At 42.2% G+C, this 18,646-nt stretch overlaps 1 protein-coding gene across 1 annotated transcript in view; it reads right to left on the reverse strand.

The window, feature by feature from the left end:
• The window catches only part of RASEF (RAS and EF-hand domain containing), a gene marked incomplete at both ends in the record, with an annotated part of 31,926 nt that extends 27,374 nt beyond the window's left edge, over nucleotides 1-4,552 (reverse strand). Inside the window, one exon of the mRNA XM_084278555.1 lies at nucleotides 4,197-4,552. Coding sequence (XP_084134681.1) covers nucleotides 4,197-4,552 — 356 coding nt within the window. The remainder of the gene's footprint in view (nucleotides 1-4,196) is intronic.
• Nucleotides 4,553-18,646: the final 14,094 nt, after the last annotated feature.

The raw sequence follows: 18,646 nt of genomic DNA on the forward strand, positions 1-18,646 counted from the left end.
TGCTGAAACCCGACAGCAGTCAGCTTGGTCAGAGTAAAAGGTGGAGAAGTAAAACTGACCCCAAAAGTAGAAAGCAAAGTAATTAAGTATGAGGACTCTCAGAAGCAACTCAAAATTTAACTCAAAATAGGGATAAAAACTTCCTTCTCCAGATTCATTCACCCATTCATGCTCAAATTTTGTTCATTTTCCAATCTGATTATCCAATCTGCCAAATATCATACAAAAATTGCCTGGGACAGCTTTAAGGGATTCAGTTCATCCCAGAGAGATGCTGCAATACACAAGAACACAAAGAGCACAGACAGTTCCATGTCTTTATTGATTAAAAGGATGCTGACACTTAAGCTTCATAATGTGTTTTCAGGGAAGTTTTTTGCCTTTAATTTGCAGGCATAAATAACTGTCATAGCATTCATAAATACAGGGTTTCTCTTGTAAGTGTCAGTGGATGCTGGATCACTCCTTGTACAAGCTGTGGAATGGAAAAGCACTGCCATTAGATATTCCTGTATGTTTAAATGAGCACATGCCCATTAGAAGCACAGAGGGCACCTTTCAATCCTGTCACTAAAATGTAAACAGATCTGGGGCTACCACATATTAAACAAGAATTAAACACCCAGTAATGCAATCAAGGGCTAAAATCCCTTTCAGTGAGGGCAGCACATTGAAATACTCACTGCCTGGCGCACCAATTGGGTAGGTTTCTTAGCTTCTCTTCTCTACTGCTGTATCATCGGAAATCCTTCTCAGGAGAACAAATTAATGAACATGCCTGAGTTCTCAGTAAAACAGATCTCCTATGGCACTCACAGGTATGCTCCAGTTGGCAATTCACAACATATAAACCACAGGCATTGCAATCGTTCATCTTTAATTACCCATTATACCTGATTGAATATAACAACACAGAAGGGTTACTGTATTTACACCAAATGAATACCAAAACAAAAAAAACCCCAAACCAAACAAAAAACCAACCACCACCAAAACCAACCACCCAACCTTGTACATAATGCCACTGAAGTCTGACTTCAGACATTGTATTAGGTCATTACCCTGGAGAGACTTTCCAATTCTTTTTTTTTTTTGTGCTAAAGGCACAATTGCCTACTGAGTATGTGTAAAGACCAAGGCAAACAATACTCTGACTCACAATAACCACCTTACCAATAAATCTGGTTGAATTCAGTCCCAAAAATACATTTAGATGGGAAGGAAGGTGCAAGGATGGAAATAAACTCTTTAATGTCACTGCTCCTGTTTAAATGCAACCAATATAACCATGGCTCCAGTACAGGCTCCAATACAGACTTGGGTGTATTAAAGTTTAAGCTAACAGAACTGTGTAGCCAATAGACCAAACTACAGAGACACAGGATACATCCCCTAATAAAACTAACTTTTTAAAACATTAACTAAACTCAAAATACATTTATTTTGCTATGTACTTATTTTAGAGCCCGAAACAAGGCAACACCTGTCAGGAAACAGCCCTGCATCTAATAGCTGCTGCAACACTGACGACTGGATCTGGACACTGATCTGTTACTGGGTTCCACAGTTCATTACGGAGGCTTATTAACAGCTTTTGAAACCTCACTCACAGAAACAGAGGCTGAACCACGTGTGTTTGCATCAGCGAAAAACTTCCTCTTGATTTCCATGAGCGCTCAATCAAGCTCAGGAATGACAGAGACCACAGGTGGTTGTTGCGAAATTTTCTCCTGATTTCAGCCTTGGTTTTATCTCACAACTTCCATCTGCTGTGCCTTGTTTCTCTGTGTATAAGCCACAACACAAGAGCCCATGTGCTGGCGTTTTGCTAGACTGGGGCCAGCAGCCACAGCGTTTTGAGGGACTGAATCCCAAAATGATCGAGACAAAACCCATGCATGACCAAGACAAAAATGTGGACACCTAACTCCACTCATCTGGGTTTGAGTAATTTCTTCTTCATAGTTACTTTTCTCACGGTTTTCAATGCCAGTGCTACAGCAAACATATGAAGAGTAATAAACCACAATGCGAGGATGCCAACTGTTTTACAATATTGAAGATGCAGGTGTGTTCCAAGCTAGGTCTGTTTTTCTAAAGTACCACCTTTCCCTAAATAAACCTGAACTGATAAACCACTACGAAAACTTCAATAGTTTAAGTAAAAAGCAACTTTTTGAAGTGCCAGCTTGTACTTTACAGTTTTGTTATTTAAATTCTCTCCTATGCTGACACTCCTCAAATATTTCAGTATCTTCCTTACGCAAATTTTCCTAATGGTTCTTGTGGGACAACTTACACACAAAAAAACCCCAACTTACACGTTTCAGTGAATAAAGATGTGGGCCACAAATAGAAAAAAAGGTTGAGCTGTAATGCAGATCTGCTTCTAGCACTTCAGGACAGGAAAGAGAAAGATGAAGAAAACAAAAGGCACACTGTTCTACAGCTGACGTTGGCACACACCTAGTAAAGACAGCCAACTGTGAAGGATGTTCAAAGCTATTTGCAAAGCTGCGTATGAATAGGAAGCATTTATATCAAATTGCTGCCTACCTGATACACCGGTATTTGTCAAGATTTAGTTCTGTCTGCAATTTTAATGTATAAGAATCATAACACAAATTACATTAATTGTGTCATGATGAATTAACAAAACTGAGTGTCTGCACACTCAAACCAACAAAAGCTGTTCATTCCCCTTCCCTCCTACTGTCCTCTTATACAAACAACTGGACTATGCTGGTGCTGCAAACACAGTAACCAAGACACTGAGATAGGCTTACTACCAAAAGGAGATGGATGCTTTCACAAACCACCCCTGTTCATGAGTCAGGCTTTTTCCATCTCGTACTGAGTTTCTGCCTGGCTTCAGGTTCAGTTACACGCTGCTTCCACAAACTTCCAAACTACCTTTTTTTCTGCTGAAAGGAAGTAGCAAGGAAGGCATCATGAACTATGTAGAGAATCACCTGTGTTAAGTTACTGACCTTCCTGAAACGGAGTGGTCCAGAAAGACTAACCCATGTTATTTACCCTTCCAGTCCAAAAAGAAAAGCTCAAGTCTGGTTGCGGACTTGAGCAGCAGGCTAAGTAACTAGAATTTATCTCAAGAAACTTTTCATCTCACATTCCAAACACATTTTTAAGAGTCTGGGACAAAATTTCCAGGGTAAGAATTTAAGACTCACTATATGCAGACTAGCATGATAAACATTCACCAATGCTTTGATACATGCTCCTGTAGAATAGCAAATGTCATGTTGGACTCAACTGTACAAAAGTTACACAGAAACTGACATGCTTTTTCTTATCATCTGCATTCCTCGCAGCCAGGACGCATGGAAACTGACAGGGTTTCTCTGGATATATTCCTGTACTTCTCTCGCTTCTTTCAACTGCCACTTAATTAGCTGCTAAACTCAGATTGCTTGTTTTCCATCTTCCTGTAATTTTCTTCTTTAACGAGGCAGAATCAGTCCGTACATTTTACGGCCAACGTTCACACAAGAGACCTGTCGGCAAACTAGACCCTGCCCGGCACTAACAGACCCGTGGTAGTCGGGTTTGATCCCACATCAATCTACCCTCAACTGCCTTCATTTCACCAGCGCCGAGGGCAAAGGCTCTCAGGGACTCCAGTGAGCTCCTCAGCCTGAGAGCAGTACTTACGAGCACCGCTGACCCGGAGGCAAAGCCGGCGTTGCTCTGCATTCCCCAAGAAGGCAGGGGTGCAAGAAAGATGCCGGGGGCTAGGCGGGGAGGGAGTTTCACTGCCGCTGCTGGCAGCGCTTTGCATCCCCCGCGTTTCACCGGCCTGATTTCCCCACGTGGGTCCCTGGCAGCGCGGCGGAGAGGGAGGAAGCAAGAGGCTGCACGCTGGAGAAGAGCTGGAAACCCTGAAAACTGGGAAGCGGATTTGGGACGGCTCTACACACCTGCAAGTACAGGGGGCGAGGGGTCACTCTGAACGCCGGTGCGGCCGTTCCCTGCAGGGTATTGCGTCAGCACCGGCACAAGCTGCTGTCCGGGAGGACTGTGCCCCCTCCGGCGGCGGCAGGGCCGGTTTGCGGCCGCGGGGGTTCCCGGTTCCCCGCGGGCAGGCTCGGTGCCGGCACCCCCGTGACCGCAGTCCCGCTCCCACGAGCTCCGCCGCCCCGGGGGCGCGAGGCGGCGGCGGCGGGCCCGGGCCTTACCTGGGGATGTACCGCGCCTCGTCCCCGAGCCGCACCTCGAAGTCCCTCCAGGGCTGCTCCAGCCCCGCGGCGGCCCACGCCGACGCTGCTTCCTCCTCTCCCTCCGGCTCGCTGCCGCCGGGCCGCCGCCGGGTGGCGCCGCGGAAGCCGCGGGCGAACTCCGGGAAGCTGATGGCCCCGTCGCGGTCGCTGTCGAGGCGCTGGAAGATGGCCTCGGCCTCGGCCGGCTGCACCCGCAGCTCGGCGCAGAGAGCCGCGAAGTCCTCCCGCTCGATGCGGCCCGAGCCGCTGGTGTCGCAAGCCAGGAAGAGGGCGCGCAGGCGGGACAGCTCGTCCCCCGCGGCCTCGGGATCCATCGGCCGGGGGCGCAGATCCAGTGCCCGCGACTGGGACGCGACGGGACGCGTGTGAACGTCGCCGGCCCCGACCCGACTGCACAACTTTGCTGCCAGCTCGCGGGGCGGGACGGGCCCTGCTCCGCCCCGGCGCCCCACGGGGCCGGGCGCGGCCGGGAGGCGGGGGACAGGCCGCAGGTGGAGGCTCTCCCCCTTCTGACAGGCGCCCGGCCGCGCCAAGGCGGCCTGCGGCGCTCGGGCAGGGCTGCTAGCGCCCTCGGGAGAAAACGGGAGGGTCCGGCCTCCTGTTCCCCAGAGGTGTAAGGGCAGGGTGTGCCGTTTCCGTGAGGCGCTGCCCAGCGTTAGCTAACAGCAAAGGTAACTACTTATGAGCACTGCACGTTACAAACGTGCCCCAACCCCCTGCAGGCACTAAATCTGAGTCCCAGTACTATGCGATCACCGTAAGGGGATGAATCTCACCCGTTTTCCAGTAAAGAGTACTCCTTATAGAATCATAGAATCATAGGGGTTGGAAGGGACCTCAAGAGATCATCGGGTCCAACCCCCCTGCCAAAGCAGCATCCTCACTCATATTGCACAGATAGGCATCCAGATGGGTCTTGAATATCTCCAGAGATGGAGACTCCACCACCTCCCTGGGCAGCCTGTCCCAGGGCTCTGTCACCCTCACTCTGTAAAAGTTCTTCTGCATGTTGGTACGGAACTTCCTGTGCTCCAACTTGCAGCCATTGCCCCTTGTCCTGTCTCCACAGACCACTGAAAAAGGGCTGGCTAATTCCCCCTGCATCCCATACTTAAGATATTTATAAACATTAATTAGGTCCCCCCTTTAGTCTTCTTTTCTCTAGGCTGAACAGTCCCAGCTCACTCAGCATTTCCTCATAGTGAAGATGCTCCAGGCCCTTAATCATCTTTGTAACCCTTCTCTGGACTCTCTCCAGGAGATCCCTGTCTTTTTTATCCCAGGGAGACCAGAACTGGACACAATACTTCAGGTGGGGCCTGACCAGGGCAGAGTAGAGGGGGAGGATCACCTCCTTTGACCTGCTGGCCACACTCCTCCTGATGCACCCCAGGATCCCATTGGCTCTCTTAGCCACCAGGGCACACTGCTGGCTCATGGCCAACCTGTCATCAAGAAGGATCCCCAGGTCCTTCTACACAGAAGGTCCAGCAGGTCATCTCCCAGCCTGTAATGATTCAAGCAGTTATTCCTTCCCAGGTGCAAGAATCTACACTTGCTTTTGTTGAATCTCATCTGGTTTCTCCCTGCCCAGCTCTCCAGCCTATCCAGGTCTCGCTGGATGGCAGCGCAGTGTTCCTGCGTGTCAGCCACTCCTCCCAGCTTTGTATCATCGGGTACTTGCTGAGGGTGGATGCTATTCCCTCATCAAGGTCGTCAATGAAGATATTAAACAGGACTGGACCCAACACTGAGCCCTGGGGAACACCGCTAGTTACAGGTCTCCAGTCAGATTCTGCTCCACTGATCACCACCCTCTGAGCTCGGTCTGACAGCCAATTCTCAACCCACCTTCCTGTCCACTCATCTATCCCATGCTCTCTCAGCTTTGCTATCAGGATGTCATGAGAGACAGTATCAAAGGCCTTGCTGAAGTCAAGGTAGATGACATCCACTACTGTCCCTCCATCTACCCAGCCAGTGATGATGAGATCATAGAAGGCTATGAGATTGGTCAAGCATGATCTCCCCTTGGTGAATCCATGCTGACTGCTCCTCATGACCTTCTTCTCTTCCAACTGCTTGGAGATGGCATCCAGAACAAGCTGTTCAGGTAAGACAAGGAACCACAAAGGTCACAAAGTTTCCCTCAAGAAGTTCTTGCGGACCATGAGTAGTCTTGGACTTACACATGGCTGACTATATGTTCACTGCTATCCCATCAACAGTAATACTGAAATGCTGATTGTTAAAATACCAGCTTAAACTGAAAATGCAAAAGCTAGAGTCAAATCAGTGAGCCAAAGGAGCCAGATATTTCGGTGCTGTGGACAGAAGAACTAGAGTCATCCTTGACAGAAGTCAAGACTTCTCACTTTCTTGAAGTGGCACTCAAAACTCGGATTCAATTGGGAGCTGTTGAATGTAGCTGAGAGTTATTATTATTTCCTTGTATTTAATGTCTACCTGCAAATGTAAATTGTGAATACCAAAGTTATGATAGAGTTAAACAGAATAGAAATCCTGCTATTGAAACAGCATTTCCTTATTGACCGAAACATAGCCCAAGGCTAAGTACCTGAACCAGCAAAGCACAAATAGTCCAGCTGACCTCTCATTATAATAAATCAGGTACTCTAAATGGGAACTGTAAAGTTCTCTTCAGCCTATGAAGCGTGGAATGTCTTCAAAGGAAATAATTATTATTTTACAGTTTTTGGTTACCATTTGTCAGTCTTTGGCAGACTCAGGCTAAAATCCTGTGTAAAAATCTGTATCTAGTCAATAAAGGTTTTGTGAAATGTTTCCTGTGCTCTGGAGAAATACAACTGTTATGCAATTTGAAATACCAGTTTTGGCTCTAAAATATCAGATAACTGAAGAACTTGATTCTATGATTTTATACATTTTTATCACCACATTTTCATTCCATAATCGTAAAATTACTAAGAGTAGGAAAGTGGTATAGTCTTCAGATTCTGAGTCTGGCAAAATCTGGTGCTCTAGTAAAGCAGAATTAATTTAACAAAAAGCATCGTCTCTGTTTGGTGGTTTCTCCTTTCCCCATCAAATTTTCATACACAAAGAGTATCATTATGCCCTTATGGGGCAAATGAAGGGTGGTTCAGCTATCGAAAGAGACAAAGTTATCTTGCTTACACACACCAGCTCACTGTTCATAAGAATCAGGACGCTTGGCTTTCAGTGATGACAAGCTCCTGAGCTGGACTTGGAACAGCCTCATCTGGGACTGAGTGTGTCTCACTAGACAGACAGGGAGTTCCCAGTCAAATCAATGTGCTCACCCTCTTGTTTGCTTCTGTGGCTGCAGGTTTATGGGTTGACATATGTCTGTAATTCTTATCAATGCTCCTGTTCACTCTGTTCAGTGCATCTCCTGTGGTATTGACTACCGTGGACTGCTAAGTAGAGGGCATATACATTGGACATACAGCTCCCATCTTTTCCTTTCTTTCCCCCCTCCCCTGCCCCGAGATTTAACATTGTCTTTCCCCAAACTTTTCCATGTAAATCTGTTTTTATATGACTTGGGATTTGGCCATCCTGCTGCAAAGGTCGGCATCATTGTTTCCTTTGAAAGCGTCATGATTCTACGGATGTGATACAAGTGCATAAGAAGTAACATTGAGAACAAGTGGAAATCTTCACCGTGCAGGTAAGGGACTGTGTATTCAGTGGATATCATTGGTTTTGGCATCGCCCTTATTTCCACTCTTACAGAAGTTTTCTCACTCGAATCCTGGGCACTGGCATGAAGTACATACTGTGTGTCATTTATCATTGACATGGCGAAGGTATGTCCTGCAAAACAGATGAAGGCCACAGTGTTACGAAGTGCCCCATAACTGGTGCTTGCTTGGCAGGCCACGGTTCAGTGGTTCAGTGTTTTTACACAGTGAGGGTAACAGAGCCCTGGGACAGACTGCCCAGGGAGGTGGTGGAGTCTCCATCTCTGGAGATATTCAAGTCCCATCTGGACGCCTATCTGTGCAATATGAGCTGGGGAGCTGCTTTGGTAGGGGGGTTGGACCCGATGATCTCTCTACATGCCTTCCAGCCCCTATGATTCTATGATTCTATGATTCTATGATCTTAACACAACAGCACAGACATAGCAAATAAAAGGTGATTTATTTGATGAGACCTAAGAGTAGAGTGAGTGGTGAGGACAGGATTCCCAGTGGGCAGTGGCCGAACGGTGCTTTGTCCTGGAATTTTGTGCCTATTCTTAGAAGGACCTGTCCCTTATAATACAGCTCTGAAATACATGAAGGGGAAACACCGATTCTGTGATCTCTTAGTGTGTGTATGGTACAGGAGGATTTTTAAATTCCTAACAAAGATACAAAAGCTAGACCTACAGATCTACCCCACATGCAAGTTTCAGTTTGTTTTATTTCATGGTGCCAGCAAACACACAAGCTAACTGGAGCATCTGTTTGGGTGAAGAGGCAGAGCAGGACATGAAATCACGCTTCAGGGAGGCCCAACATAACGCATGAACAAGAAGATATTCATTGTGTCACTGCCGAAGTGTCCTGTGGTACTGAGTAGGAAAAGGTGGATTTTGACACTGTTACAGACACAGAGGTTAAATGAAAAAGATTAGAGAGTGAAGGGAAACCAGAAATGGGAGGTGTGGCACCATGTGACATCCAAGACCTAGTGTTGTCCCAGGAAGCAAAAGAACAGAAGAGCTGAGCTGGCCAGTGGGATAAGCTGAAAAACTCTGAAATGCTATTTCAGTACGTGTGGTCTTTGCAGAACCATGCAGAAGACCAGAAAAACTGGAGAGCAGACCCCATACCTGAATTAATACCCTGCCTCCCGCCCCTCTCTAGATATTGTTTTAGGAATCCTACAACATATTAAAGGAAGACTTTTGCTTGAAGTGTCAAAGCATTTGGAACTTAGGAAATTGAACAGAAATTGGAACAATTATTCAGTAACTCGCTTCTCCACATTATTGTATGTGGCCTTGGGCACTCTTTAAAGCTCACTACTCAGACCTTACTCTGAAATGAGAATATTTCTTTCCTGTAATTCTTGCATAAACTAACTGATCTTCCCCATATTATGGTTGGTTAAGGGAGTGAATGGATCCCTACTGTGTTATTCACCTTTGTCTGTTTTGGACAGGTTAAGCAATTTACCACAAACTGTGCAGTTTACTTGGGAAGTAGAGCAAAAATAGAATCAACCAGTAATATAGAAACACCTCACTGGAAAGTTCATATTGGACATGGGTACCATGCCAGCCACAGCACCATGAAAAACAGGTAATTAAACCTGCACCTATTTCTTCACTCACCAATGGAAACTCTACCACCTCTGCAAGCCACCGTATGCATCCCAATCCCAATTTAGCACTCCATCTCTTCCTTTGTACATGTACCTGTTCATGAACATCACCCTCTCCCTACCATCTTGAAGGGAAGTGCAAGTGTGTGCGGGCAGGTGAAGGGCTTGGTGGTGAGGTGGCACACCAAGTGCAGCAGCTCTGGGATGTCTCCAGCAGATGGGCTGTGGTAATGACTCTTAATTCCCTACCCCCCAGTTTCCCTTTTCTGGCCTTTCTCCTGCTGTGCTTTCATGAGCACTTTTTATGACTTTGATGGCATTTTCAGGTGCTTACCCAGTTATATCCAGCCATGCAGCGCGTGTGAAGCGTACAGGGTCAGTGCACATACTTGAATGCCAGATCTGGGCAGATTAAGACCATTGTTGCATACTCTCATTCCCTGCTGTAAAATTTTTTAGTACTGTGCATGTGACTCACCCTTATTCTCTTCAATTAAAAACTACGGGTAATGTCTTTAATAACAAGCATCATGTAGACTGTATTTCCCAGCTGTATTGTGTCCTTACAACCTCTGAAGGGGAAAAGTCATAATCTATATATTTAAAAACTTAGTCCAAGGCAAAGAAATTAAGAAACTCTCACAATATTGCAGAACAACACATTTTTGTGCGTTCACTTTATAAAACAATGAGACAAAAAGTGACATAAAAGCTCTTTGTCAGAAGCCAAAAACATCTTGTAAGATGTACAGAATTTCTCATTCAACTGACATGTTAGCAGTTGGGACAGTGAGACTGTGAAAGACTTCTATGGTTTTATTGATTTGTTTAATGGACTCCAGATCATGACTGAAGCGGAAGCCGTACACATAAAGCATCCTCAGCCTGCAAGAGAGAAAATAGACCATTAATAAAAGAACAGTGAGGTACCCATGGTGCTTTTACAGAAATTATTGACAGCAAAGAAGGCATGCACATCTGACAGACTTTTTAAAAGCTTGTCTGTATGATCACCTGAATAGCCAGGGAGATGCTCTAAATGACCAGTAATGACTGCTGGGCCTAGTTTGGAGGTATTAGCAGTCATTCTCATGCTGCTCTAACAAGAGAACTCCAGCCCCAGAAATGACAGAAAAAGACCATTCTAAAGACATGCTGTCATCTTGCCAATTCTCAATAATCTGCAATGGTTTTGAATAATATTAGCAGCTAAAAAGAAATGCTTATGATTTTCATCTTTTACAGGAAGACTTTCATTATGATTTTCATGATATCTTGATTTTTTTTTATTCAGTCCTATATTTAAGATGTTAGGAATCCTGATATATAAGTTACTCCGTGATGAACAAGAGTAAAAATGCAGGATTGCCTGAATGAAATGCAAAGGAAGTCACCAAATCCTAAATTCCACCCTCAGGTATGGATGTAACACTTCCTTAGAAACAAAGGGGCAGATGGGACTGGTTGACATGGAAAGATCCACAAGCATCCTTGGAAAATAGAGGCTTTTTCCCCCTTGTCTTTTCAGTCCCACTAGGGTTAAAGAAATCAAAGCTGAAAGATCCATTCTGTCATTTTATTGTGGCAAGGCTGGATTGCTTCAACAAGCAGTAATCACATTGCTCTGTAGTGACAAGAAAACCTGAGTACTGATTAATTTCTTACCATCCCTTTCTCCATAGCTCAAAAACAAATTAATCTAAAGCAAAATTCCAAGACCATTCATGAAAAGAACTGAAAAGAAAAACAGTTATCCTGTGCACAGAGAAAGAACATGTCAATGGAAAAGTCATTTATTACATTGAATTAATGGATGCTGCTCATTAGTAAGAATTTTAATTTCACCATGGACTAAATATTCCTTTGTGCATGGTCATAGATGGTGAAATCCATATTGTTCAGGCTCTTAAGATTCCTACAGAAAACATGAAAAGAGTCACTGGTAGTGCTGTTATGGACAGAATAGTCTAAAGATTTAAGTCAAATCAGCTTTCCAAGTTAAGATAGTGTCTTTTTTTTTTTCTTTTTTTTTTAAACTGAAAGATATACAAGCTATCAGGTACATAAGCCTATGTTGTGTTTGAAAGTCTACGTTTTCCAATTCTAACAGGCAAAACCAAATTGCAGGCACTGGTGAACCTTCTCTGTTCTTGAAGAAATAGGCATCCCAGCATGCAATTCCCCATGTGTAAATTTAGGTAAGGATGAGTAATGCTGCAGGCAGAGGATAGATGTGTCCTTCTCAGGACAGAGATGAACAGTGTCAGGTCAAACAGATCTTTTTCCTTCCAGTTAGGATTAGTTTTGACCTTTTTCTGTAAAATGGTGGCAAAGCTCTTTTAAAAACACACCAAGGTTCAGGTTTTACTTGCAAACAGAAAGGTCACTGTTTCATCCTCTTCCCACCTCCCTTTTTTGCTGAATGCATTGGAACATTTCCCCAGAAGCAGGAGAACCAAGTTTAATTCACTGCCCTGCCTGAAGCAAATTAAACTCACCTTTCTTTTTCCTCAGTCAAGCGTCCTAACCACAAAGTTACTGGGGACAGTGATGGAGTGGAGAACCATACAGCTGTGCAAAGGCACTGCTCCAGATACCGTTTACAGTGCTTTATAACTAGATCTAGATAAAAAAAAACCTTTGGAGCAGATACTGGAAGTCAGTTCTCCTTATGTCAGTGGACCACCGATCTATCCTTCATTTATTTCTATCTGGCAAAAAGAAAACCCTTACATTATTTTCACAGATTCTAACTAAATGTTATGTATTCAATCACTAGACCAACTAATACGACAGTCTAAAAGAGTTTCTTAGGTGGAGCAAGAAACGTGAATCTCTTCAGAAAGAGAGGAGGTCTGAATTAATCTCCTCAATCTGTGTGTAATTCTCTTACTTTCAGGTTGCTCTATAAAGAATATGCAGACAGTCAGTGCTGCTTTATCTAGGGCACAAGTGTTGTTGTGTGAAACCTGTTTATCATATTACGCAAACTCTGTGTATTGACATCAGAGCAGGTCTTAAAGAATGAGGGAAGAACATCTCATTTCTGGATCCCAAGAAGATTTTGGCTGTTGAGCTGCTCAGTGCTCACAACTTCAGTCTTCTGCAGAAAACAGAGTTGGCCAATGACCCTCTGAAAACAATTTTGGGTGGTATGTCTCAGCCCCCTTGACTCCAACTAATAATTTCAAAAGCCCTGGATCGCAGGCAAAAGCACTGAAACTCAACCACCTACTCTCTTAAATTGTTTAAAACAACACCCTGGCTTTGGATGCAGGGCAACTAGCATCCCCTAAATGATCTCTCTCTCCTGCTGAACACTGTTTGGGAGACAGGATAAGGTAGTTTTAATGTTTTCCTGTTTTGGAAGATAAGTCCAGTTTAATAATAATGACGTGGACTATGCCATACCTACTGGCCTCTGTGCCAGAGGACAAGTCTGGTGTTTCTAATTTACTAAGAGTAGAAAAATAGCTTCTGTAGGCCTTTTTTATTTATAAAAGGTCAGAATAACATTTGAGATTATAATCTTATTAGAATTTACTTCCTGAATACATAGTACTTTGAAAATAGTTCAAATTTAAGTGCTAGATAAATGTGAACATGACTAATTTGACATTTCTCCACCTAAGCAAGATTAATTCTGCAACATGTGAAAAAAAAATCAGTGACTTCAAAACTATTAAATAATTATTTATGACAATGTACAACCAAACAATATTGCAATGAAAGAATTCTTGCTCAAGAAGAAGGGTGTAGTAAAGCATCCCTCAAGGATCTCCAAAACAAGAAAGTGTTGAAGAAAATTCATGAGGTTTTTAAACCAAAGATTAAAGATTACATGACACAGAACTGAAATGTTAAACAAACATTAAGGGAATCACAAAGTTGTAAACCCACACTAATTCTTCTGGAAAGTAAGATAAAATACATTGCTTCTTAATCTTGAAGGGGAGTGAGATTTTGCCATAGCTGTAGACAAAATAGTAATTGCCAGAGTTTCTACCAATTTAAGAGATCCTCTTTTCTCATCATACAAATTACAGAAAAGACAGTGCATCTCAGCAACATATTATAAAATTGTAAAGGAAAAAAAATCTGCTGGATGTTTCCTCCTTTAAAAGCTCACTGCAACTATATTCCTTTTCATCTGCTTCTAAGATATTAAGGAACAAAAGTTGCTTTTATGAGCCCAAAATTGTTAACAAATTTAATATATTCTTTAGGTATGTGTATTATCTTGCAGATCTTCAAGATTTACACAACTGGAGGACACTACAAAAATAACTATTTCCAATGTATTATTTTTCTGCAGGTGAAACTTCCACAGATTGCATTGTATCAACATTTGCTTACAAATCTTTTACAAAGTGAGTATACTGATGTTCATGTATTAGTAAGCTTCAAGTAAATACTCAAGAATATCTGTGGAAAGTTAATTCTTTGTATGTAAAATTGATGCTTTTGGTGGCAGGCTGATCCTCCTTCTGAAGCATCTAACTTCTGAATCCCAAAGATAACAACTGTCACTTACCTGCATTAAGTTAGGCTATAGCTGTGATGGGGTCTAAGTGCTTTAGTTGACTGCACTGCAGGGCTGAAAGCTGATGGTTATGTTCATGCTGTATTTCATACCACTTTGTAGCTGTGTGACAGGTAACATAACATACAGACTGCTGGATGGGGATGTGGGGTTGGCACAAATGCACCATCACGTTCACCCATCTGATCAGAGATGAAAAGTGTATCATATGACTTTGTCTTCAGCAGGAATGAGGACAGTTGTGGTTTCAAGTAGTTTTCATGAATTGATAACTTTCAAGCTAAAACAAAGGATGATCCCATGGTTAATGTATTGCAGCAGTGTCAAAGATGGTATAATCATTCTTAATTTCATTATATACTTTTTTGAAAAACATGAGGTTTCAATAAAATATTTTGCAAACAAATTTACTCTTCATTAATTTCTGTATTAAAGATACTACTTAAAATAGCTTCATCATAATGCAGTCAAATCCTTTAGAGCTGTAATTTTGAAAAAGTGATTTATGACCTATAAAAGTGAATAGTTTTAACAACTGACGTCATAAATTACTATAACCTGATTATAACACACTGTAGTGGAGACAAATGCTTGTAAGGTTAATGCAAACTGGTTGCATTTTAAAAGTTAGCTGTGAAAAGTCTCATTTAATGAGAATAATAATACTCTCATATTTGAATTAAATTATCAGCACAAGAAATGCAGTAGATGTAGACAAAAACTGAAGGACATTTTTTTTCCTGGTAAGGCAGACACTTCCCTTTTGTAGTTACCACAATGATTTTTAATTGCATCCAGAGTGGCTTCTCTACAGAATCTGAGCTTCAGATTCCGGATTGACCTAGGAAAAGCTGGACAATGGGTCCATAAACAAAATACAAGTAAAACTTAAATTCTTCCAGATATATTTAAGAATAGCTTAACGGGTTCTATAGGTGAGAGACCTATACATCACAGCATTGTAAGGGCTGAGTCAGCTCTGGAAAACCATAAATAAATATTAAATGCAGAATCCTGGTAGTGCTGATGAAGCTTGAGTTTCATTTCCCATGCTTTAGAAGAATCAAAGGAAAGGAAGCAAATTTGCTATAAGCTATGAAAGGAAAAACCTCTGGAAATAATAGTAAAGCTTTTAGCTAAAGTTGAATTCTAATGTATAACTTCCACGGTTAGGAAGAGGCCCTTTGACCACATGTCCAACTTACATAGTTTCCATTTTCTTCAGCATGTCTCTGGTACTTTGTAGACACTGCAATTCAGCTGGCTTTGCTCGTAAGTTATTTGACCATTTCTTGGCACAAATTTGCCTTGTTCTACCTAGCACTTTCTGAACAATTCCCAGGCAGCTAGAATTGTTCAGAGGCTGTTCCCAAACCAGGGTGTGCGTGCACTCAGGCTGCACAGATACGTGCTGTGCCACATGGATCCGTTTCAGTTCCCCGGATTATTCCCAGGCACGCTTATTAATTTACTCGTACAGATGTAAGAGCTATTGCTTTTCTCACGGGATGCTGGGCTGCAAATTAATTCTGAAGTAGAATTGTGAAGTGGTGCATTTATGGAAAGCAGTCTGGAATATATATAAATACATCAGCAACTAGGATAAAGAAAAGGAAGTCCCTCCTTCTTTACAGTTCCCATTTCCTATAGTGGCACATAGTGGTGAGCGTTTTTAACAACTGCTCCATGGCAATTGTATGGGTTCAGCAGCTGAACTTGAAGCAGTCCATATAAAGGCAAGATGATTTGCAGCTCCATCAAGAATCTTGCCACTACTTCAGCAAGGTCAGTTTTCTGTACAGGCAGCTTAAGCGGCACAAAAGAATAATTTTTAAAGAGCACAGATCAAAACTAATTCATATAAAGAGTCATATCTGACAATTCATTGGACCAGCTAGACTTTTATTTCAAACTAGTGGAATGGCTGTACATGTCAAAATTAAATTTATTCCATTATATTTAAATAAAGACGGAAACAAAACTGATTTGGTTTTTTGAAAAACTTTTAGGTTGTATAGAATTTGTCCAGAGAGGTTGTGGAAGCCCTATCCCTGGAACTGTTGAAGGCCAGGTTGGATGAGGTTTTGGGCAACCTGATCTAGTGGGGGGTGTCCCTGCCCATGGCAGGGGTGCTGGAACTAGATGATCTTTGAGACCCCTTCCTGCGCAGCATCTAAGAACTCAGAAAGCAAAACTGGCCACAAGAAATTTACCAGCCTGGCTCAGGTGTAACATACAGCTTGGAATATAGTTATCATTCTCATTTTGGGGGTGGTGTCACATGAATTGCTACTTTAACATGAATACATACTATACTGTGAAGCATATGCATCATGCTGTAAGACATAAGTGCTTGTTTTCAAGTAAGATTTTTATAATCAGTGCTCATTTTCAAAATGTGTAATTATGTCTCAGCACTCAATTTTGTTCACTTACTGCAACTAAAAGAATAAGTTTAGAAAGTGACAATATGTCAATTAATAACAATTAAAAGAAAAATTGTCTGTTTTTCAATAAAAATTGAGTAGGGGAGTAATACTGTCAAGAATTCCATAGAAAACATAAATGTAAAATTTTAACTAATAACAGCTGAGATATTAAAATCAATTCTGGTGTCAACATTCATTTGAACTCATTCAGTTGGCAGAGTATGGCCATTAATGAACTCTTCTGTAACTATTGTGATGAAATTATCTCTGAAAGATGCTCACCTTCGATGATGAAAAAATTGTGGTTTCCAGATCAATGAGGACACCCATATGTTACATTTTTCAAATCCACAAGATCTACTAATCTGACAAAATCCAAAGGTGGTTTGTTTGTCTGCTGAAGGAAGCAGCAAGGGTAACATTTGGCTCTGGTTACAAGTCAGTTGCTGATAGCTAGCTCAAGGCTGACTGTTCCTATTTTCTCTTTTGTTTGTGGAAAATAGGAAGATTTAGAACCGTGTATTTTCGCAAGAGACCATGCTTATTATTCTGCTGAGGGACATAAATCTTGGAGTTGGTTAAGCTGCAGAGAACCAGGATACTTTATATGTCCTGCTATTTAACAACAACAAAAAAAATGTCAGAAAAGATGTTTGTTCTTTGGAATTGCTATTCATTATGCCTCAAAATCTCAAATGAAGGAGGAAGCATAAAAAGGTGTAAGATGGTCCTTTGTGATCAAAAAGCAACTTATTTTCAAGTAAGCAGAACTACCTACCAGTTCTGCTGTGGTAACACCATTGTAATTCAAGGGAATCATCCATGAGGAGTAATACTAACAGGGGGGATTGCAGGTGTCTGATGTGTGGTTCCACTTTAGACTTTTTTTAAAAAAAGTATGTGTTCCACAGAGTTCAGCATTACAAGTGCTAACTTCAGAACAAACTGGAAGCATCCTACCTGCAACAAGTGGCACTTAGCATTCCTTAGTGGTTTGTTCTTTGCATTCAGAGGAAATAAAAGTCATTTTTCCAATATTGATGGAAATCTTACGTAAAAGTCCAATGTTTCTCAGAATCTGATTTAAAGAAACAAATTCCAGCTACTTGTTCGCAGCATTACTGAACGTACAACTGGGGACAACAGATGACAGCTAATAGTGACATACAGGTAAAATCTACAAAGCCAGAAACTAAGCTAGAGCCACAAAAAGTACCCCCATAGTGTATGCTGAATAAGCAGGGCCACGTAAAGCAATTATAAAAATAAAATATATTATGGATAATTCCCAGGTGACATTTATATTGAGCTCTGCAAGTCCAAATGTCAACAACCTGAGGCCCAGCTGCAATAAAAGCGTTTTGAAATGTCCAAGTACGCTGAACATCACGGCAGGTTAAAGCTGAGAAATTCTGCCTTAATGACTTCCACAGGAGGGTAGAAGGCTGTGGGGAAGGAGAAGGTGGAAGGGAAGGCCCACTCATCCACATGGATAAGGAAAGAAGAAAGTCAGCTTTTTCCAGCACCTGATCAAGTGATGGCACAGGAAGTTGGAACAGAGAGGAAAGCAAAGAGCAAACTGTGTTATGTGGATCATATGTTGGCTACTGTCTTCTGGTTTCGTGTCCTCTAGACAATGAAGATTTGCCATTTTGTCGAAGAAGAAGCTTACAAGATGATTTCTCTTTCAACATCCTTGAATATGTCTCTGAAATAAAAAATTGACTGAAAATGTCACTATAAAAAAAACAAAACAAAACAAAAACCCCAAAACCAAACCCAGTTTTAATATGAAAATTGAAAAAAGACAAAATACTTTCAAGATTTCGAGAAAGAAAATACTTCAGGTAGATAAAACATCAATTTTACTGTTAACATACATCTAGACCAGAGCAGTAACAATAATAATATTGGAATCACTGCTTACAACCATTGGAAAAGAATTGAGATAGCTGGTGAATGTGTAAAATCTTTGTTACTATTTCATATTTAGAGAAAAATAGACAATAAATTGACGGCCAGACATTGCTGTGTTTTCTGCCTGAGTCCTCCAAGGATTACAGTGATTTGCCAGGGTTGATCCTCTCCTATGACCAAATGATTGGCAAGAGCAA

Source organism: Gallinula chloropus, assembly GCF_964237585.1.
Source record: "Gallinula chloropus genome assembly, chromosome: Z".
Classification (NCBI taxonomy): Eukaryota; Metazoa; Chordata; class Aves; order Gruiformes; family Rallidae; genus Gallinula; species Gallinula chloropus.